Source organism: Triturus cristatus, chromosome 5_2 (genome assembly GCF_964204655.1).
Source record: "Triturus cristatus chromosome 5_2, aTriCri1.1, whole genome shotgun sequence".
Taxonomy (NCBI): Eukaryota; Metazoa; Chordata; class Amphibia; order Caudata; family Salamandridae; genus Triturus; species Triturus cristatus.
This window is the reverse complement of record NC_140588.1, coordinates 188,818,482-188,842,245: the sequence shown is the minus strand read 5'-3', so window position 1 is coordinate 188,842,245 and position 23,764 is coordinate 188,818,482. Positions and strand designations below refer to the sequence as shown.

At 43.6% G+C, this 23,764-nt stretch overlaps 1 protein-coding gene across 6 annotated transcripts in view; it reads left to right on the top strand.

Moving 5' to 3' along the window:
* The window catches only part of ZNF407 (zinc finger protein 407), a 1,626,307-nt gene that overhangs the window by 1,048,734 nt on the left and 553,809 nt on the right, over positions 1 to 23,764 (top strand). For all 6 annotated transcript variants that reach the window (XM_085606953.1, XM_085606956.1, XM_085606954.1 and 3 more), the window contains one exon: positions 5,360 to 5,480. In XM_085606953.1, the coding sequence (XP_085463079.1) occupies positions 5,360 to 5,480 (121 nt within the window). The remainder of the gene's footprint in view (positions 1 to 5,359; positions 5,481 to 23,764) is intronic.

The window sequence follows — 23,764 nt, the reverse complement described above, 5'->3', positions numbered from 1 at the left end:
GACTAAATCTGTCATTTGGAACCAAAGACTTCAGAATGGAAAAACCTCCGCACCTTCTTCTGCTACCTCTAGTACGTCAATTCTTCCTAAAGGGCAATGCTCGCCTCAACATCAACATCATTGCTGTAGTTCAATTCCAATCACATTTCCTCAAGTAAACGCTGCTTTAAATGTCAGGTGCAGGAACTCTAGTATTCAGGCTGGCTGGAAAAAAGAGGAAGAAAAACGTGTTCCTATTTAGAAGAAACCGGCATTTTTCGCTATAGAATTATTTTGAGCTTGAGGTCTCTGCACTATTGCCATCGTTATCCCCTTGCCCCCAATGTGTCAAAAGCAAGTAAGGTAAAGAGTGCCTTCCCTATTTCCCCAAAAATAAGCATGCAAACATAAAGATGGCACTTCAACTTAAATTTGACTCTGTACTCCACCTCGATTGCAGCAAAGGGGGAAGGACAAGCGCAAGCTAAAGCCATAACAAGAGACTCTGTCGTCACTAAAGAACACCCATATTCTAACACCAGATTCGCAAGGAGATAACGCACCAGCTTCCAGCCCAGTAATGGCAATATCTCATAACTCGAACCCTGATGCTGCATTATTTTCTTCCACATTAGGGGATAACATTATTTATAATCCTAATGGGAGAGGTCCTAGGGGGTCTATCTTGACTAGTCATCCGATGGCGTTGCCCCTGTCCCTAGAATGTTTTTCTATTTTTGACCAATCTGAAAAGGTCCTTTTTATTGGGCTGTTTTTTATACATCCTGGGTCTTCAAATGGTACAGATTAGTGACCTCGATACGGTTCAAGTTTTAGATCATGGTAGCCACGGAGGATCTAGCGTGACCTTACATTCTAGGGTTATAGTGATAAATTGTGATGTTGAGGGATTGATGTCCTCATTCCACAGAAGGAGAGACCTTTTATAAAATCTTCACATAATTATAATGGTCTTAATGACCAGGTTAATTGTCATTCTGACCTCCCTCCAGCAATAATCCCTTTTTTTGAAGGTAGAAACCAAAGTGCTGGCCTCTTTTGAAAAAGGTGATAGGAAAGTCTCACTGCTTACAGAGAGAGAATAAACCGATGCAGACTATAGAGGAAGCGACAGGAAATGGAGCTGGGTGGCGGGGGCTCTCAATACCAATAACTCTACTGGACTGAGGTTAAAGAATTATCCCTAGTAAGGGAACCGGGTTCGAGACACGCAACGTCCTGTGATTCTGGGCAAATCACTTAATCTCCCAGTGCCTAACAAAAATAAAATGAATGTGTCCTCATCTAATGCAACTTGTGCTCGTGTTAAGCGCTTTGAGGCCCGATACTTTTGGGTCAAGTTCGTGCTATATAAAACTGTGTAAAAAAAAATAATATATATATATTCAAGAATCTTGGATGGTAAAGAGCTGGTCTATAGAAGAATCTACTGTGTTAAGCTGCCCTGCATTCCTGGTGAATTGAGGACACGCGAAAGGAGGCACAGCTCTACTGCTTAGATCCAACGCCAGGTGGGTGTATGAAGGTTTTTCCCATATCTCTAATTTAATGCAAGCGGTCAAGATAGTTTTTAAAAAGGACCAAGAAAGTATAAGCTCACTGTTATTTGTAAATGCTTGCATTTCCCCAGACCTCTCCCACGCTTACCTACTGAAGGACCTGTTGGTTTTTATTTCCACCATTATGTTAAGAGAGAAGTGCACACATCTAGTATTGGTGGGTGATTTGAATGACAACGTTTCTACTCAGAGCATAGGGCTATTGGCAAATGGCTCTAAAAAGGAAGCTCTAAAAATTCCAAATAACTGTTGGGTAGATAAAAGGGGCCTGATGCTACTAGAAGGCTTGAGAAGAATAGTGAATGATATTCCAGCTAAAGCTACTCATAAATCGTTCACTGATGGGTCTGTTATCGATTATTTAATTATTTCAGCTGATATTTTTAATAGGTTGTCACATATAGAAGTCCAAGAAAACTCTGTTAGCGATCATATGATGATCTCCTGTAGTAGAGGTATCAGCAAGAAAATGAGGGATGGCTACTGACAATCTAGTAAGATAACCAGTTACCAAAGGTTTTACAGGAGAAAAAATTATTTCAGCGATCCCACCTAAAATCAGAAATCAAAACAAGTAGGGTAAAATTACCAAAATAGGTATATGGAATGGCCGAGGGAGTGTGTGCACAAAAGGGGAGGCAGATGTGCAGGAGACCCCATTGGAGCAAGGCCCGAGTGCGTGGAGCTCATGTTGTCCAAATCATGATCAATATGCAGGCAGAAGGAACGTGTATACCCAGATGATGTCTAAGGCCACGGTAACGGATTGCGATGACTTTCAGGGAGGAAAACAAGTGCTTGTCTACCAAACTAAGAGGAAAAAAAGCAATTAAGAAATAATATTAATAGTAAGTGGCTCCTAAAAAGAAAAAGCTAATTTCATGTGAAAACATATAACTACAGTGTATGCATACAATATAGGCAACCAAGAGGGAGAAAAAAAGAGAAAAATTAGCAGCTTATATACTAGTATGAAAGACAAAATGTAATATATACACATTAAGAAAGATTCATTAGCATCATACAGAATTAGGACCATCTGGTTCTTGATCAAGATAAGGTAAGTGGTATTACCTTTATAGTCCATATATGTACTAGGTAAGTGCTCAGTCATGATTTATGTACAGTTTACTCCGATAATTGGCCATGTTGTATTTTATAGAAAGGATATCCAATCCGCCAATTTGTTTAGTCCTGTATGTAAGCAGTCTGTGAGTAAAATCCATTTCAGTTCCTCTTTGTTCAGTATGAAGAAGATACTTCCGCCTCTGTTTGGTTAATTCACCACAGCGAAGATTTGCCAGCATAGGCCATTCTCTTTATGATTTAACTTCACAAAATGTTCCACCATTGGGGCAGTCATAACTTTACACCTAAGGTGACTCCTATCTTGGCATATTCTGACACAAATTGTTTGTGTTGTCTGCCCAATGTATAGCAGATTAGAGGGGCAGGTGATGGCGTAGACCACGTTAGCAGTGTTGCAGTTAGAAAATTGCTTCAGGGTTATCCTACCATTTTTATAAATGAATTATTTAGTTTCGACTGTAAATTCACAGACACTGCAGTTGCCGCATTTAAAGTGGCCCATCACTGGGGGTAATCCCCATAGATCATTGACCGTGTAGTCAGTCTTAGATGGGGGAAAACTTGCTCAGACTTAATAATTCTTTAATGCTCTTATTCTTACGAAATCCAAAACAAAGTCAAGTGTAAGGTCACCCGCATTTAATTCATTACAGTGTTTCAAAATAGATTTTTTCAATTGGTTTGATATAGGGAGAAATGTAGTTCCATATATTAGTCTGGCTGTGTCCTTTTTCTCTTTTGGAATAAGTAATGATTCTTCAGGATAGTGCCAGGCCCTCTTCATGGATCTTTTTACTAGTTTCTATGGGTATTCTCTGAACAGGAGCTTCTGTGATAGTGTCTCAGCTTAATTAAAGAATTCCTGTTTGTGCGTACAATTTCTTCTAACAGGCAAAAATTGTGAATAAGTGAGTGAGTTCCGTAGTGCTCTAGTATGATGGCTAAAATAGGCTAACAGTGTGTTTCTCTCTCTCTCTGTGGGTTTAAGATAGTGTCATGTACAGTTCCCCATTCCATGTTTCAAACAACTAATCAAGAAAGGATATCTCAGATTTACTGTATTGAAGAGTGAATTTAAGGCCTTTGCAATTAGTATTGAACCAATGAAGAAATTCGGTAAGTGGGCTTTCCTCACCACGCCATATGAAGAAAATATTGTCAATATAGAGCTTCCACATAACAATCTGGCTGCGAAAGGGGTTGAGGTTCAATAACATTTGGGGTAAAAACCTCTCCCATGGAAGTTTCTTTAATTTAATTTTGTTGATAAAAGTCATCATAAAAATCGCAAAAATTTCTTGTTAGTGTCAATTTGAGTAATTCAATAATAAAGGGCGTGGTGACTTGGTGTGGCCATGTTCTTTAATCAATAATATTTCTAATTACCTCAGTGCCTTCTTATTGCGGTATATTAGTACTTAAAGATTCAATATCCATCGTCCCCAGGCAAGTGTCTGTCTGGTCAAAAGGAAAATGTTAAATCTGATTTGTAATCTATCCCTTACATAGCAAGTGGTATTGGGAATAATGTATTTGATAAACAAATTAACGCACCTACCGATTGCTTCAAAAATTGAACCCCAGCCAGAGATTATAGGCCTACCTGGAGGTGACTCGAGGCTCTTTTGTTTCTTCGGTAAGCTGTTGATTACGGGTGTTCCTAGTATTTAGGAATAGAAACTCATTCTGGCTCAAAAATCATTCTGTTTTACCTCTGTTGGTGATATCAGTAATCCTTCCCTGGAGCTCTTTAGTGGGGTCTGTAGAAAGTTTCAAATAATGCTCATTATTGGCAAGTTGTCTAATGAGTTCTGTTTTATATTGGTCAATATTTTGCCCAACTGTCCCACCTCCTAGAGAAGAGTGTTTTTCAAGATTTCCTGTTCTAAAGTCCGTTTCCCAGGCTTGCCTCCTTGGTGTGGGCACTGCTTTGGTATTGATTTAAAAGGGAGGAATCAGCTGTTAGAAGTATCCATCATAGGAACAAGTTACTTATCTTTGGTAACTTCCTTTCTGTTGGATATTCGTCTAACAGCAGACTCCTCACCAACCTCCTTGAAAGTTGATAACTGTTAGGTCATAAGGTTCAACTTTAGGTTGATCTCACTGTCTGCTACTCAACTGTTTAGTCACTCTGTGTCTGGTTGCATGGAAGTTGTTTGTGAAACTGATAGCAGCCCCGGGGATTGAGGGGGTAGGTTTAGAGGAGGGTGGGCGAGCCTATATGTGGCTTTTCATAATACTTTCCGGAGGCAGGACAGAATTACTGCAGAACCCCATATGGCCACCTGCTGGCTTACTGGAGCTGTTGCATGAAACCTTTCTGAATCCAGTCTGATGCCCAGGAGATTGAAAAGGTCATGAATCTGCGATTTACACCATAACAGGCAATACCAAAGGTAAGTAGCTTGTTCATTCTTCCCATTTAGTTGTAAGTCCGGTTGAGTAGTGCTGTAAGAATAATTGGAGTCAGTACTGCATGACTTTTCCTTGAGTTGTTCTTTATTACTGTTTACCTGAAATGTAGGTGAAAGTACATCAATTTGGGCAGAAAAAATAGCATTCTTTTTGCACAATATTTATTTTATTTCTACCATGATCTTTCCATGCATTATCCTTGGCTTTAGTCTCAAAGGGTAATTCTTGCTCCCTATTTTCATTTTACAAATTGATTATTCTAATTATGCACACTTTTCTTTGACTTCTTGCAGGAGAGAAGCCATTTAAATGTGAAGAGTGCAACTTTGCCTCGACTACGCAGTCACACCTGACACGACACAAGCGTGTCCATACTGGAGAGAAGCCCTACAGGTGTCCCTGGTGTGACTACAGGTAATGGCTCGTTAGCGAGGAGGTGAACAGAGAAAGCTTAGCTGGTTCATTTTAAAAAACTTGAAATGTATGCCATCATTAAAATACCATTACAGCACCAGTAATTACACAGCAAATTAGGAGTGAAATTTAAAACTTGCCTCAATTTAAAAAACATAGGTTTCATCTAGGGAAATTTTGTATGCGCTGGCTGAGAGGTTTGATGTTGGGGATAGTTTTTAAATGCTCATTACTACAGCAAGATCAATATAATGAAAATTATTTAAAAACCTTTCCAAGATCTCTCTAACAGAATTGAAGCTGAAAACTCAGTGGCATTACATTTGACCCTCACAATGTGGTTTTACATAAAACTATGATATACAGTTTTCCCTTTTGCTGTGGACTGTTAAAACCCTTGGGCGTAGGTGACATTGCTTTAATAATGTTTGCTGATGTAGGGTTATTAAAATATTAACTTTATTTGTCTAATTTGGGACAGAATATAATTTCCCACTTTAATGTTGCTTAACTTAAGCTTTTAGATTTACAATTTTCATAACTGTTTGATTAATGTCCTCTGAAGTGGAAATACAGAGGTTGTTTGGACAGATGTTTCTAAAATTGTTAGTGTTTTCATTTTGGCAAGGACCAAATTATTCACTCTATGTACATGTTCACCTACTGGTCCTTAAAACGGCTAAACTTTACTCTCCATCCTTTGCAGCAGTGACGCAGAAGTATAATACATGCATTCTTTAATGTCAGCCAGAGTGGCACTTATTATACTTGCAGTCGGAAGAAAAGACAAAAGAAATGTTTGCCTTTGCCCTTTTCTTCATAGACAGAATGCTTTAGTTCATTGCTAACATAGAGTAATAATTACATCTAATCACGTTCCATCAGCTTTCAATATTGTGATATAAATGTACATGTACGTCATTTGATTTTTTTTTTGTCAGTTATAGTTCTTGTATATTTTTTTTATAAGCAACTTTAGTTCGTTTTTGTTAAAGTAGTCCCAGCTATACAGTCCAAAAACATTATTGGCAGTTGCTTGTTCATTGGAAGACACCAACGCATATTAGCAGATTTAAAGTTTTGTTGTAAATAAGGACTCTCAAGATTAAGCCCCCTCCTTGGGTATCCCCAGACATCAAGTTACATATAGGTATGTTATTTAGTTGCAGTATACTCACTCCTCATGACTCAGTCATATTTTCTTGCGTTGTCCATCACATAGATTTACGCTGTTGCACTTCTGCATGGTTGTTTGAAATATACACCAGATTTCCTTGATGCTTGATCGATTTCTCCAATGTCGCTTTTGCATCAGTATATTTTGCCCTTTGTCAGTCTAAAGGAGACAGAGACGTGCTCCTACATGCTATGGTTTCCTTACCTTGTAGAATAGATTTGATATATTCCCAGTTATACCTGCCTCTTCCATTACATTCAGCTTGGTCCTCAAGATTCATATTCTCTCTATTCTAGCACATCTTTTGTCTTTACAGTATTTTCAGCTCATGATTTCTGAATTATAAATAGAAGTTAATTTCCTTTGCCCTGGAATTAAGAGGTCTAATATTTATAACAAAGTATTGAAGTGTTTATCATTAAGTTGTGTGTTTTTGCTTGATTAATTGGTGTGTGGTCAAATGAATGTTTTCAGCTGAAGTGTGTACCTGAGATATGCCATTAGTAGCTTGCTATGACTCCACTAATTCCCTGAAATAATATATATTTACACTTTCACAGGATTATCTATTTATCGTTTGTAAAGGCTCAGAGAGATGGGCACTGTTTTTAAAAGTGGGAAACGTACATTGATTCTCCTCAAATCTTCATAAATCATTCTTTACTGTGTGGGTCCTGTAGGGCTTCAATGTGGAACTCATCCTGTCTAATCTCTGGGAACACTGTTCTTTCCTGTTGTCACCTAGGAGTCCTACATTTTATTTTACATATTTCGCTAAACACTCACTTTAAATGCTTTAGTGCAGCAGAAGACCTGTTGTCGTACGTCCACCAGAATACCGTCATACTGCGGTTGACATCATTGGGTTTATTTATTTATTTATTTATAAAGTTTTATATAGCGCGAACATGATCCCGAGGGATATCAGAGCGCTTTACAATTGGAGGGATAGGAAGGTAACAGTTGCATTACATGTGTCAAATAGGAATACCAAACAGAACCATATCAAATAGGACTCACAGAACAAGAACAGTTACAAAAATGTGTTTATCGGAACTCCTTACCGATCTAAGGATTTTTACCTGGTCCGAGGATGGTTTGGATTTCCAGGATCGTTCGATCGCCCTAAGGTTGCGACGTTCCGAGTTTAGGTTGCCGTTGAACCATGGTTTGGATATTTTTGTTGAGGCATTTTTTGTTGAGAGTAGAGCAATGGAATCCATGATGCTAGAGATAGTAGAGTTGTAATAGTCAGTGAGTACATGCACCTCAGACATGTCAATTTGGGAAGAGAGGGCAAATTTACATTGGGTTGCTAGATCTGTTGTGTTGATATCTCAGAGGTCCCTTTTCCAAATCTTCGATTTCGTTGGTTGAGCCTTCCTCAGAGACACCTCCATGTTAATATGGAAGAAAATGCTGTTATGGTCGGACCAATTCCAAGGGGTGATGGTATCCATTGTGACGGTGTGTCCTTTGGTGATGAGGTCCAGAGTTTCTCCTTTATAATGTTGTCCACCGTACTGGGAAAGAAAATGTTTCTGGTCCAAACACCAGAAATATTTTCTTTTCTAAAATCTATGCCTGGATGCAAAGGTAGGGCTACCCGTGTGTTCGATTTTTAAATCTTTTTTTGCTGTGACAAGCAGCCCACTGACAGCACAGCAAAACTATTGTTAATGCTTACTGCACTAATGGTGCATCTGCTTTCATTTTTAATTGCTGCCGGGGGGACTTTTTCAAGCACTTTAAAAGGGACACTAATATTTTACACATGATGGTTACTATAATGATATCACAATCGAAGCACATGACTATAAGACTGGGTAAGAGACAGTATTCTCTACATATCTGATTGTGGTGCACCTAACTAGAGGCATCTGTGGCTGATCTACTCTCCACCAATGCCTCCCATGCCCTTGCTCTCTCGATAGAGCCGATGCCCCTCCATGTATTTCTAAGGAGAACCCTCCCCTCGCAGCTTGCCCATTTTTCGAACTCTTTTTTTCCATGTAGAAAATCGGGGCCCCTCCTGCGCCTTTCAATGCCTCGTTATTTCTCTTTTAGCTAACATCAAGACCAGGTCCTGAAATATACTGGTGACCCATGTTTTGGAGGTATGGGAGAACAAGCTCAGAAGGCAATGTGCTGGGGCATCTGGGGCAGGATGTTCTATGCCCTCCCAGAGTGTGTCAATGACTCCCTTCCATTAATCCCTCAGTACTGGGCATGCCCAGAGCATATGAAGGATTTCTTCACCCATTTCTTTGCATCTTGGGCATTTCATGTCCTCCCTATGGAAATATTTATTAATTAGTCCCGGGGGAAGGTATGCCCTATGTAGTGTGAAATAATTAATTAGGCGGAAGCGGGTGTTCCTCGAAACTCTAGGGGTCCCGGTCAGTATGTTTCCCAGTCTTTATCCTCCAAGGGGATATTTAAGTCCTCTGCCCATCTATCTCAGAGAGTGGTCAGCGGTTGAAGGGTATACCGCCTAGTGCTCTGTAGAGACCTGTGACCCCCTCTAATCCTGCCCCCTCCGGTACCTATTTATCTGCAAGTTTCATGGAGTGGAGGTTCCAACAGTACCACCCCCAATATTCGTGGATCGTCGCCACCATGCCCCGTGCAGTAAGAATTGCCTATGAGGGAGATTAAAGTTCTCTTGTAATTCTTCAAATTGGAGCAGCACCCCGTCCCGAAATAAGACTCCCAGTCGCGATGCCCCCGCCTGCTCCCAGTCTCCTAGCTCCTCCCATTGCCCCCGTGTGGTAACAGTCGCAACAGCATTATGAGGAGGTCAGGGGATTAAGGGGCCAACTCCAACAGCGCTGTGTTACTTGCAGCTCCCCGACCTCTCCCTTCGGTGCCCTGCCCTTGTGCACTAACAGTCTCAGTAGTGTGTTTAGGTCTGGTGTGAACAGCTGCGCTTCTCATTCTGACGACTGCTGATCTGCAAGCCACCGGACGAACCACTGTAGTTGACCAGCCAGGTAGTATCTTTCGAAGTCAGGGACTGCGAGGCCCCCCTCCGCTGTCGGCCGCTGCAATGTTTTCAGGGCCACCTTTTTGCGCCTGTGCCCCAAAGGAAGCTCATCACTAAGGAATGTAAATCAGCTTGTCATCTAGTGGGGAAGGGAAGCGCATTCCCTTGTAGGCCTCCATGCTATGCATGACAGCCCTTCCCCCTAGACTTTCACACTATGCACGAGTCAGCCCTTCCTCCATAGACTTCCCCACTGTGCATGACCCAGCCCAGTGCATGCCTTGGCCCTTTCTTTAGAAACTTCCAAATTGTGTATGACTTTGCTATTTCAGAACCTTCACAAGTGGGGTGTGGGCTCTTGACTAAGGTACACCTTTGGTGCCATACCTTGCAATTGACTTCCCAAAAGAAGGAGATGCTCAATGGTTTCAAAACCCACCCGATCATCACCACAGAGCTGGTTCCAGTCAGCAGTGATTCATCAGCTACGCAGAACTTTGGTCCTTTGTCAGCAGCAACTGCTGATCCTGACAACCTGTGAAGAAGAAAACAGCCATTACCAGATGAGTACAACCATCGTATTAAGCATAAATGACACTAGTTAATGCATGAAAGCGCAGTGCTTGACCTCGGCGGTTTCACCCCGATGCAATCGCTCCCTCAGGTGCATGGCCAAGGAAGGCAGAGGCCAAGACTCTTGTAACATTGTTCCTCAAGAGAGACTACCTTGCATGACTAAAGGTCACCCCTAACGCAAAACCCTAGAGTCCGTTTTTCAGACAAGACATTTGAGCCCCAACCTAATTGCATTAACCTGGTTTGCTGCCCCTTGTGTTCCTTTGTGTAAACCCTGCTGGGCACTACAGCTTCCCTTTTGGAGAGGTTACAGAAGAGCCATAAGGTGCATAGTGCAAACCCAATATCAGATGTGATATTCTTATTACTTGTTAAGGAGAATATATGAGCAAACCTGTTAACATTCATCCCTTCAGATTCTACCAAAACGGCACAGGAGCAACCCTGGGTTAGATAGCAGATTAGGAGGCTGAACAAATGTGAACCCACACAACATTGCCTCCTCTGTGAAGTAGCACAAACCATTCTTTCATGTCCTCTCTCATTCCCATTCCCCCTCCCCCTTGGTGCCATCTTGGAGAGAGTGTACATTCCAGGGGCGTAACGAAACCTGAGGGGGCCCCCCTGCAAAGTACATGGAGGGGCCCCCGCTCCGGATTTATTCAGGAGCTCACAGGCCATAGTACTGTGTTTAGGCCCCCCCCCCAACGCGGGGGCCTGTGTTAGGCCATTGGTACATTCCACTCACTCCAGAGAGCACTATGTAGCATAGGGGGCAAAACCATGTGCATGCTCCAGATGGGGCAGTGGAACATAGGTTAGGCTTTTCGTTTTACATACTCACTGAATGTACCCTCGACACATTCATGCATGCAAGTTCAAATATTTCATCGCCCCTCACTTATTATGTGCTCTTACTTATAAGTACACATAATATAAGAGTGTTTAAAGAAAGGAAAGATAAAATACAGACTAATCAAACAATTTCACCTTAATACTAACTAACTATTCAGTATCATACTATTCTTAATAGGCCTACGTGTAATAACATGAAACTACTGAGATTAAAATAACAAGTAGAAATTCCCAGTTGATGCTACCCTAGGCTGCTCATGCAACTAGGAAGAATATCAGTCTTCTGCATAACCTTCCAAGTTTCTTGGAATCATTATACCCCTATGATTAAAACTTTAATAATCCATGATCCAAATCCTTTAACTACTTACTTTGCTGACGCAGACCATCAAACAAGATGATCAATTGTAGTTTCTGGTTTGAAAGCTTAGTTCTGTACTCATGTTAGTCTTGTTAAATACTTCCACCAAGAATGGATTCACAGTTGGGCAAAGAATAAATAGGAGTAATCACATCCTGGTGACATACATTTCCAGTAAAAGTCATCATTGGTGTGGTATAAACTTTTTTCCAGAGACTAGTAAAATCTCAAGTATTTGTGCTGAATCTTCCTCATTGTAACATCAGGGTCCACTTTTCTTACTTCAGAATAGTTTGAGCCACAGACAACGGGTGATATATTCTCTAGCATCCACACCCCACTCTCCATTCTTTGTGGGTCTGGTGGTTTAGTGGACTAATGCATCCACTGTAGGGGCCACTCAGCCTTTCATCTTTCTGAAGTCGATAAGATGAGTACCATTGAGTTAGGTAACAATAACCATCTGTTATTCAGCGCCAAGATACCCTTAGGTGAATGTGCGCTTTACATATACACGTTATGTTTCTGTTGTCACATATAGGTTATCTTGCTTATAGAAACCTGTGTTCTTGTAACTGTCTGAGACTGATAGATCACCACAGTCTCTTCTGTTGAACAATCAACTACACCATATCTTTTCAGTGAGGAAAAGGGTTCTTGAAAACAATACTTTAATTGTCCTCTGGCTGATCCAAATCATCTCCCTTTCTAATTTTGTCAAAATAAAGCAAGTCTACATCTTTCTATACATGGTACCTTTGCCAGTTCCTCCTTTTTTTTTGAGACAAATGTAGTACTTTGTGGATCTGTTATGCATTTTCAAACTTGTGCTATTCCAATCTGAAGCATCTAGATTTACAGCAAGATGAGAGTACCTTTGCAAGATTCCTTATTAAAGTCTAGCTTGTTTCATGAAATATAGTTGTATGTCTTCGCTTTTAGAAGTGTTTTTGTGTAAATTGTTCAGCAAAGTAATACTTGCCTCTCTTGAATCCTCTGTGTAGTCTATATGTGAGTTTCAAATGCTGTAGGCCATCTTGCATAATTCATGTGCCCAAAAATTATTTTATAGTGATATTCTTTTATGTTTGGTAATCCAAAATCATCTTTTTGTCAATGTTGTCTCAACTGTGGTGTAGGGGGTGTCATTTGATTCTTTCAACATGGACAAAAGTTACTTTTCTGTTTGTGGATGGCAAGTCTTGGGAAAACTAAAAGGCAGGTTAGGACATACATGCTTTTGCTGCAGAAGGGAATCTGGGAAGTATTAATATCTCCATTGCACCAGCTCTTCCCCATATCCCTACATTTCGTTTTCCTGTTTTGGATACTGATTCAGATACAGAGAAAATATTTTCTCTGAGTTTAGAAATATTTTAATTTCCACATAATCCGTAATTTCGTCCTTCCAGCTCAAGGGAAGGAGTTCAAACTTATGTTTATATGCCGATATTGTCAAAGTGGACATGTGTGATTGTTCCAGCTCTATCTATACAACCTCCAATATGTTGATAATATTCAAAGAAGGGTTCGAATCGTATCCTTTGTTTTTTATAGTTCTTTATTCAGTTTTCTAAAAAGAACAAACAATGGGAAGCATATCCACATGTGAGGTCATACACTTTTGTAAAGCTACATAGCTCAGCCAGCAGGGATGGAAGGTCCCCATAGCGTCTGTCTTCAAGCTACAGATTATCACAGAGGAACATCACAGTTGCATAACATGCCGTAATGGCCGTGACGCAGTCTAAGATGATTTGTGCCAATGAAACCACCAGTATGCTTGGTCACCATAAAGGGGGTCCCCCACCCAGACACAGGTTTTTTCTCTTAATGTGTATAACCAAGCAAGCAAGCAATATTGCGACCCAGTTTGTGTGTCAACTGATCCCCTTTCCTCGTCCCCCTTCTTCCCTCACGTCAGTGGCTAGTTGCCTGCCCACACTCGCTAAAGGGCCATATCTTCTAGTTGTAAAGGAACATAGTTTTGTCCCAAAATTACATTGCCTTATGTTACAGCAGTTGCTAAGTTTTCCAGGACAGGAGATATTATTCTGCCCCAAAGATATTCCTATATTGTCCCTGTTCTTCAGTTTGCCTTTTCATTTACCCTGGTGTCGTTGGAGTACTTTGGTGGGAATTAGAATAGTTCTCCCCTTTTCCCTTTGGCCTCGCTCTCCCTTTCATATTTATTTGATGTATTACCCTAGATTATTTGTGGGACTGTCCATTTTGTTTGTCTCAATAAGCTGAAATAGAAGTCAGACTATTCTAGTAGAGTCGCTCTGACCTCATTAAAACAGTGAAATGATTTCAGTGTTGGCCTTTCTGTTTGCCTGGCTGACCTGGCATAGTAACAGAGGAATTGTAGCAGAAATGGCCTACCCTTATAGAAACTAAAATAGGATTACAGCTATGTGCCAGGGTGTGATAGCCCAATTGTATGCGATTCGTTTCCAGGAGGTACAAATTAGATTGATTTGGTTGATGTTTGTAAGTTATTGGGTTAAACAGATGCAAGTTGAATTTGTTAGAGAATTATGTTATAAATTTTGAAAATGTGGAGTGACAACGTTGCTTGTCCCATGGAGAATCTTATTTTGAAAGTGAAGAGGTCACACCGTACATGGATGCAAAGAAATCCATGCACGGGTACACCCACATGGCGTCCTATAACACTGTGGTTTCCTACTATATTTTCAACAGAATTCAGGCCGTGTGAAAAACAAGACTTTATGGGTTGGTGGAGGGTTTGTATAATATACTGCTACCTAACATTGGCAAAACAGTTAGCAGGAAAGATAACAGTGTACTCTATAAAAAGGAGGGTGCAAACACCTGCATTCTTGTAGCCAGTACATCACTTCTGGAAATTTACAAGGTGCCACCATGGATAACCTTCTTCACCCACAGCTCTCTGGATGTTGGTGCTTGAGGTAACATCCAGGTCAGCATGATAGGGGTCAAGAATCTATTCAGATGACCTATGGCCTTGATTCCACTCTGGAGAACAAAATGCTGCTTGCCTTTAAGCTATGATTTTCCTGTGTCCTATCTTGCATAGTTTCCTGCTCACCATATTTCTCCCAGGTGAAGGCAATGACTAATAGTGCGTTATGAGTTTGCAATAGACACAAACTATGAACTATCTACGGGGGTTAAGCTAGTGGTTCCAATCCATTTGGTGCTGGGAAGAATAGTAAAGTGCTGCTGCTCTTTTAAGGTTGCAAAGAATACCCAGCAGGATGACTGGAAATATGCAACAAGACATGTGAAGCTATGAAAGATAATAGTGTTTGTGAAACCCATGTTAGATGTAAGTAGAGTGTTCAACTTTTTAGTATTTGATTTTATCTTTAAGGAAACATAGTTATGCTTACAGTAAATACATTTGTTTTTGTTAATTGATGTACCAGAGGGGAAAGAGGTGAGGCAGACTCTAGGAAATGCTAGTTCGTACTGGATTTATGTGTCTTTCACACTGTATAATGTTTTACACATTTTACTTTTACACATTTACTCTTCATGGGCTTATTCTGGGCACTTCCCAATTCTATGTCAGGACTGGAGGCGAGGATTATGCCTTCTTTCTCCACTTTAATCAATAGCAGCGAAGTACAACAGAAACTACATTTCCCATGAACCAAAGGGAAAATGTAGTCAAAACAAACACGTAACATTGACCAATCAGAGGGCCAGCACAGTGTCCAATCCGGGGCCGGATGCCCAATATAGTCCATCAACTGTGTCTCCTCCTCCTCTTTCTTCGCTGCTACACAGCAAGTTAAGTACACGTTTTCTTTTCTGTGACAGTTATTGCTGTAATTATGATAACTTGTGTATATTTCACTGATATTGTGCTTCGGATGTTTATGCTTATGTTTGGTGACTAGCGCTACATTGGTAATGGTTGTTGGATTCGATGTTCGTCAAGCGCGGCTTGACTAAATAGCGATCCGATTTGTTTCTCTTCAGTTTGTACACGCTTGTGGCGTGTTCGGTTTCACCAGCGTAGGGACAGCGCTGGGGGTGTTTGGCCGCGGGTACGGGTTTCCCGTGCCTACGCGGTGTCAGCTGGCTGTGCTCCTGGTCCTCCCGCCGCCAGAGGGCGAGAGAGGCTGTGCACCGCGTCGCGTTCGTTTGATCTCACGTCAAAGGGGATTTTTCAAACGACACGCGCGCGGTGCACTGGAGCCCTGATCTGAGGAGAACGCCGGGTTCGGTGTAGGCAGCAGTGGCGCGTTTAAAAAGGATGCGCTGCCAGTACTCTGCTACGCTTGTTGCCCATGTCCAGTTCTGTGGGGCGCAGGCTGTATATTTTATTTGAACGCCTCTGGAGAGGTCTGTAATTATCAGACAAGGGACTTTGCCCAGATCAGTTCACCCGGTGCAGGGTGTGTTTGTTTGGAAGTACAGTTGGCCAGCAGGTAGTCCCTCGGGCTTGAACCCGGTATCTGGTGGTGAAAAGTACCACGTTTTACAAATATTAACCGGCTGATACCCAGCCTTGTAAAGAGAAGGTCTATTCCTTCCTGCCTTTTCAGGCCGCCGCTGCTTTTCCCTCTCTTGTGGTGACTGTACCCCTTCCTTATGGAGTATTATGATGAGTTTCCTGAGGAGGAAGAGGATCCCCTCGCCGATATGCCCTGGGGTGATGCCTTTTATGAGGCTATGGACACATCCATTTACCGGGCGGTGGACCAGGCAATATCCCCCTTGGAGTCTAGGCTTTCTTCTCAGATTCAATCTGCTTTTGCCCAACTCTCCCAACAGTTGTCTTCCCAACCCTCCATCCCTTCGGGTATTTCACCGGATCCCCTGGGGTCCCCTCCTGCTAAGCGTATCCGCGACGCAGGGGTGGACGGAGATGCCTTTGATCGCCTTAGACAGGCGTTTCTAGATAGCCACAGGTCAGTTCCGGCTAATCTTTCCCTCCCTATGGGCCCGGTTCCTCCTTCAGGTGATACTTCCACCCCTCTCTCCCGGGTCCGTCTACCACTCCCCCAGGTACGTCGGATATGCTAGATCCCAATGATATTGTCCACCCGCGGTCTTCGGACTGGACTCCTGCGGACAAAGTAGCAGCCTATGTGGCCGCCCACATTAGACGTCCTCTAGAAAAAGAGGCCCGTAACTGCCTTCGGGCGGAATGCCCTCGCCCAACTCTGGAGGGGAAGGTGTCCCTCACCCCTGAGATTGACCCGCGTATGGGTACTTTTCTTCAAAAGTTCATTAGAAAAGGGGATTGACAGATCCTGGAGGGCTTGCCAGGATAAGCTCCTGGACGCTTTGGGGCCCATCACAAAAATCTTAGACATGGCAGAGGAGGCTAAGGAGTCAGGCTCCATTATTTCCCCAGAGACTCTGTCCGGTTGGGCGCAGCGTGTGGTGATTTTCATGGGAAATGCAAACTGTGCCCTTTCCACCGAGCGTCGCCGGTCCCTTCTTATTAAGATTGATCCAAAGTTAGGCGACCTGGCAGACTCCGAAGCTGGTGCAGTGGCCCAGGGTGGATTGTTTGGTGAGCCCTTTGTCAAGGAGCTTGGAAAATTCGTGAACACGTTCACTTCTATAGATCGGGCACAGTCTACTATCAAGAAGGTGTTCCTTTGTGTTTTTCGCGGGGCCGGCCGAGGCAGGGGTCGCTCGGCCGGTCGTCAGCAACGCCAGCAGGCTCAAGGAGGCTCCGGACAATACCAGGACCAGTCCCGGTTCGGCAATTTTTACCCCACGCGTGGACGACGGGGTAAAGGCAGAGGATTCCGTGGAGGAGCTACAACCTCTAGTCCAGGTGAGAATTCTCCCTTCTTCCCCTCTAGGCATAGGGGGACGGTTGGCGGGTCGAGTCCAGGTTTGGCAAACCATCACGCGCGACGCTTGGGTTCTGCAAACTGTGAGGGGTTTTCACCTAGAATTCCAGGGGTCCCCGGTTCAGTCGACTTTGCCCCGGCCCATTCATTTTTCAGCGGAAGACGCGGTCTTGGTAGACGCAGAGGTTTCGTCACTCCTGGCGAAAGGCGCTATCGTTGTTTCGTCTCCCCACCCTCAAGGGTTTTTGAGCAATATTTTTCTGGTCCACAAGACCGACGGAGGCAAGAGGCCTGTGATCAATTTAAGCGACTTCAACCAGTGGTTGGTGTATCGGCATTTCAAGATGGAGGGAATGCATCTTCTTCGGGACGTGTTGAGGCCCCTCGACTGGATGGTTCGTTTGGACCTCAAAGACGCCTATCTGGTGGTCCCGATTTTTCGACCCCACCGTCGGTTCCTACAGTTTTTCTGGGGTCATCGCACATACGAGTTCACATCCCTCCCGTTCGGTCTCTCCTCAGCTCCCTGGTGCTTCACCAAGGTTCTCAAGCCAGTGGTGGAGTATCTACGATCCAGGGGGGTCAGAATGATTGTCTACCTCGACGATTTGCTCCTCATGGCCTCCTTCCTCCGTCAGTTGACGCAGCAGCTCCAGATGGCGGTCTCGCTTCTACAGGAGCTCGGTTTTGTCATAAACGAGACAAAGTCCCTGCTCTGTCCAACGCAGAATCTTACATTCTTGGGGTTCGTCATAGACTCCACCACATCCACTCTCAGCCTCCCGGCCAGAAAAGATCAGACACGAGTTGCGGCGCGTGTTAGCGAAGCAACGGATCTCCCGCCGCCAGTTGGCTCGGGTGATGGGTCTGCTGTCGGCCTCGATCCAAGCCATCTTCCCGGGTCCTCTACATTACAGGGCCCTTCAACGCCTCAAGGGTTTCGTCCTTCGCAAGGGTTACCCCTACACTAACAAGGTCGCTTTATCCACCGAAGCTCGCGCCGAACTTCATTGGTGGTTGGACCATATGGAGGCATGGAACGGGAGAGCAATTTTCGGCTCCACGCCAGACATGGTTATAGAGTCAGACGCCAGCAGGCTTGGTTGGGGTGCACGGTGCGGAGACCTCTCCACAGGAGGTTTGTGGTCGCCCGAAGAACAGCAGTTACATATCAACTGCTTGGAGCTTCTGGCGGGATCCTTCGCCGTTCGGTGCTGGACGAAGGATTCAGTGCAGTCTTGTGTTCTGCTGAAAATGGACAATGTCTCAGCAGTCCGTTATGTGAATCACCTGGGAGGTACCCGTTCGAAAGCCCTCTCGGATCTGGCGGCCAGTTTCTGGCAGTACTGCCTGGACGCGCAGGTGTCGGTCACGGCGGAATACCTTCCCGGTCGAGCCAATGTGGAGGCGGACTTTCAGTCCCGCCACTTTCGGGATTCCAGTCTTTGGCGGTTGCACCACTCCATCTTTGCAACGTTGAGAGACCTTTGGGGTCCCTTCTCAGTGGACCTGTTTGCGTCCCGTCTGGATCACCAGATTCAGCGATTTTTCAGTTGGCGTCCGGATCCTCTGGCGGCTGCCACGGATGCGTTTCTCCAGGATTGGAGTGGGGAACTGGGTTATGCGTTTCCTCCCTTTGCGATGATCACGAGGACGACGGCTCAGGTCCCTCGGCAGCAGGCAGACCTTGTCATGGTCACGCCGTTGTGGAAGTCTCAAGTGTGGTTTCCAGTCCTTCTGGAACTTTCCTTGGATTTTCCAATCCTACTCCCCCAATTTCCAGCTCTTCTTCTGAATCCGGACGGGAATCCACACCCTCTAGTGTCCGCGGCATCGCTATGGCTCATGGCGTGGCGGATTTCCGGGGTCGATGGGAAGCCCCTGGCCTTTCGAGAGAAGCTGAGACTTTTATTACTAAGGCATGGGCGAACAGCACGATCAAACGATACAGGTCAGCGTGGGGTAGATGGTCCCGTTGGTGTTTGCGACGGGGTTTCGATCCCTTGGTCTCGGATGTCATTCAAGTGGTGAATTTTCTGGCTCAATTGGCATCTCAAGGCCTGGCGTACAGATCGGTGAATACCTTCAGGTTGGCGATCTCCTCGGGCCATGTCCCGGTGGAGGGTTCACCGGTGGGTGAACACCCTCTTGTTTGTCGCCTGTTGCGGGGTATCCGCTTATCGTTGCCTCCGGAACCTCGTTATTCTGAGCTTTGGGATGTGAATCAAGTGCTTAACCTCTTTTTATCTTGGCAGCCCAATAGGTTCCTTTCGCGGAAGGAACTTTCGGGTAAACTTGCCATGCTTTTGTGCCTGATTTCTTGCAGGCGGGTATCAGACGTTCGGGCCTTGGACATTACAGGTCGAATTTTTTCCCCGGAGGGGGTGACTTTTACACTGTTGAGGCGCACGAAGTGCCATTCTAGGACGATTTCGTATCCTCAGTTTCCTGACTCTCCGAAGCTGTGTGTGGTTCGATGCCTCAAGGCATACGAAGAAATGACTGAGGAGTTTCGCCCTCCGGGAGAGAGACAACTCCTCATTTCGCTTCGGAAGCCTTTTAAGGCGGTTTCTTCCCCTACCATCGCTCGATGGGTCCGCTGGGTGATGCAAGAAGCAGGCATCAACCTTAGCAAGTTTGGTGCACACTCCGCAAGAGGTGCGATTGCTTCAAAGGCCTTCAGTTTGGGGGCGCGTTTGGAGGACATCCTCAACGCGGCAGATTGGTCTTCGGACTCTACTTTCAAGCGGTTTTATTTTAAACCGGTTTTGAATATGGCTCAGGTGGTTGTGGGCAAGCTTTAAATAAGCATAATCCTCGCCTCCAGTCCTGACATAGAATGAAAAATTTCCTAGCTAACGTAACGGAAAGTTTCAATTCTATTAAGGACTCGGAGGCGAGGATTATCCCGCCCTCACTTCCTAGAGGAGATCCCTCCCCGTACTTATGTAAGTAACTTTGTTTCGATTGAATGAATTGTTCAGTTACTATTGTGCATAATGCAATTGTCATTTTCTCTTTTGGACATGTTGCTCCTTGGCAGGTCTTGTATTATGGCTTCTGTTCAATTGGGCATGTACACTTCCTGCAGTAATATTCTATTTTTGTCCTCAGGCTCGGATTCTCACAAGCAAGATTCATGATGGGCTGATGCTTGCTGGTTCCGCGCTCAGAAAGAGGAGGAGGAGACACAGTTGATGGACTATATTGGGCATCCGGCCCCGGATTGGACACTGTGCTGGCCCTCTGATTGGTCAATGTTACGTGTTTGTTTTGACTACATTTTCCCTTTGGTTCATGGGAAATGTAGTTTCTGTTGTACTTCGCTGCTATTGATTAAAGTGGAGAAAGAAGGCATAATCCTCACCTCCGAGTCCTTAATAGAATTGAAACTTTCCGTTACGTTAGCTAGGAAATTTTTCATTATATTTCTTTATTTACTTTGTTATTAATATTAACAGCCTAACCAAGAAACTGGTTCTAGTGACATTGTAAAAGGAAACAATAGATAAATGTTGTGTAAGTTGCCCCTGTATTTCCTGTGCATTTATTGCATGGTTTTCATTTTCATTATGCAGGCCCTTGTTTTTTTTCTAGTGTTGTCTTATACAGTAGACAATTCTTCAATTATATGCATATATGTATGCATATGTATAATTGGTTTGTTGTTGGTTGCTTTAAACCATCCCTGTCTTCTCAGGATCCTTTTTTGCATGCATTATGTTCCTTTGTATTTCTTGTAGTGTGAGTGTGTTTTTTACTTGAACCAGGCAGGCCACCATATGCACAGGGTTTTGTTTCTGGCTTCAGTAGAGCAACCTTGCCTTGAAGCGAAGAATTTGTTGGAGATGATGTTGATTTTTGCACCTGAATCAAACAGACCTTTGGTGGCCTCTCCCTCCACCAATATAGAATCCAATGGAACGCGGACCTTTTTCCCAACTCCAGCCACTTGTAACACAAGTTGTCTATATTCAAAATCATCCACATCAGTATCATCACCATCTAGACCAACCTCTACACCTACCCTCCTGACCCTCAGTTTGTCCTTATTCTTACACTATAGCACAGTGCCCCACTTTTTTGCATTTTGGACAAGTAGACTTCAAAGCCGGACACTTTTTGTCATTGGCTAAATGATTAGCTTTATCACAACTATAGGTCTTCGTACTACCATCTTACCCTTGTACAACTCTTTATCTACTCCACCCCTAACTTGAACTTCTTTAAACTTCTCTCACAACCTGCACCTTTGGGTCTTTTCACAGTCTTCCTTGATTATTGCCACACACTGCATGGAATGTTCAATCCTTTTGGCTACTAACATGAGTTGGCTCACCAAGTAGCCATAGTTCTTCCCTCACCTTCTTCCTGTTAAACCCCACCATAAATTGGTCAGGTATTCACTCTTCAACAGGTCCTGCAAATTTACATGAAGAGTCAAGCTACGTAGCCCTCAGCAGACTCCTCTTTCCTTCGCATCCTCTTGGCGAAATGATATCTCTGTAAGATAGTACTAACTTTTGGTAGAAAGTGTTTGTCCAGTTTTCTCAGACATATCTCATATTTATTTAAATTCTGAGCTTCCAGAACAGGAAGCTGATCAAAGATTTCTTAGCCCTCTGACCCAAGAAAATGTAGAAGCAAAGATGTTTTCCTCTCCACACTTAATGAGCTTCCACATACTTTGGCATACCTGTCAATTACCTTCTTCCATTTTTTTCCACATTAAAGGAGGTGTACCTGGATTAGATATAGAGAACGGAGGAGCTGTGATATTCCGCATGGCTCTCCAGATCCCAACAACACTAGTCATAAGATCTACACAAACTGTATTGTAGTCCTACAGAGCATTCCATAGGTATGTTATGCTGTAGAAAAAAGCCGAACCAAATTAAAAAATTTTTTAACTTGAAACTTGTAGCAATACACCCCTCAATCAATTGATGTAGGAGATACCAAGAGTAAATAGTGTGCGTGTCACTGATTAGAGCATGCAGGGAAAAACGTCAGTGAGTGCATCACTGTCTTGCTTTCTTATGACTCAGAAGAGCATACAGCAGACATACTGAATTTCCAAAAGTGTGCGTGTCGCTGCAATTGAAATACTCAAGACACACTGCCAACTTAAGATACCCAGGATACGCCAGAGACATGCTGTAGTACTCCAAAAGTGCGCGTGCCACTGAGAAATGATGTGTGCATGTCACTGCAATTTAGACACCCAAGACAGGCCAGTAAACTGCTACAAAACTCCATAAGTGTGTGGGTCACTGCAATTAAACCACACTACAAACTAGAAATTGTGTGTGCCACTGATAAATGAAGAAATGATGTGCTTAACCTTGAAGCCTTGCTTGGAAATGTGAATGCCACTGAGAGAAAAAACAGAACACTCTACCACTGAGAATTCAATTAACAGGACATGCAGTAAATTCAGCAAATAGTGTGCGTGTCACTGCAATTAAATATTCAAGACATACTGGATTATCAATAGTGTGTGCGCAACTGAATTTAAATATTCAGGAGATGCTAGATTCTCAATAGTGTGCATGTCATTGAAGTCTGCACACCAGGTTTGACACTGCCCCTTTCAGAAAATCCCCGTACTCTCCGATAGCCTAAATCAGCAGGGAAGAAGACACCTGGAAACAGGAAGCAGTTTTCGATGTAGTAAACCAACTGAGAGCAGCAGGAGCATGAAGTGGAACGTGAAGAAGGGATGAGAGTGCAGTAAGTCCCTTCTACTTAAACACAGCGCACAAAATAGCTTATAGTCAATTTTCAGCGCTGATGGTCGAATCAGACCTGGAACGCGCTCGACACAGACCAGTTAGAAACCATACAGCACGAGTGCAGGGGCGTGCTGCCCAGAACGTCGACTCGCGAGTAACTGCCGCAAGCTTACAACAAGCATTTCTCTGCCCAGCACACCATTGTAAGGGCATGCATCCAAAACATGTAACCAAGTCCAAATGACTGTCAAAGTGCCCACATGAAAATGATCTCACCAAATCAGTAGTCTTAGTCCGTCTGTGAGATCAGTGCCGAATCCTGTATATCCACCTGCGTTAGGATCTCCTCAAGGACTGCCGACTACGCCAACTGTATAATCCACTCACAATGAAATCCACTGAGACGTGGTAGCTTTGAAATTGAATGTATTCCTCAGGAGATCCCATCCACAGAACTCATCCACAGCCTCACAATTCTGGAGCAAATGCCACCCCTTACATTGTAATCCCCTTCTGTGATGAGAACCCTTATGACATAATTCATGACGTATTCTATGTTTGTTGGAGATGGCCCTTTTTACAGGATTATCCCTAAACTTTTTGCTTCTTCCTCCTATTTTTTCCTGACCTGCTGTTGTTCGTTTTAGGACTCGGGGCACTTTATCACTGCTGATCAGAGCTAAAGTGCACATGCTCTCTGTGTAAATTGTGTGATGGATTGGTGTTTCCATGATTGGCATATCTGATTTACTGGTCAGTCCCTAGTAATGTGCACTGAGTGTGC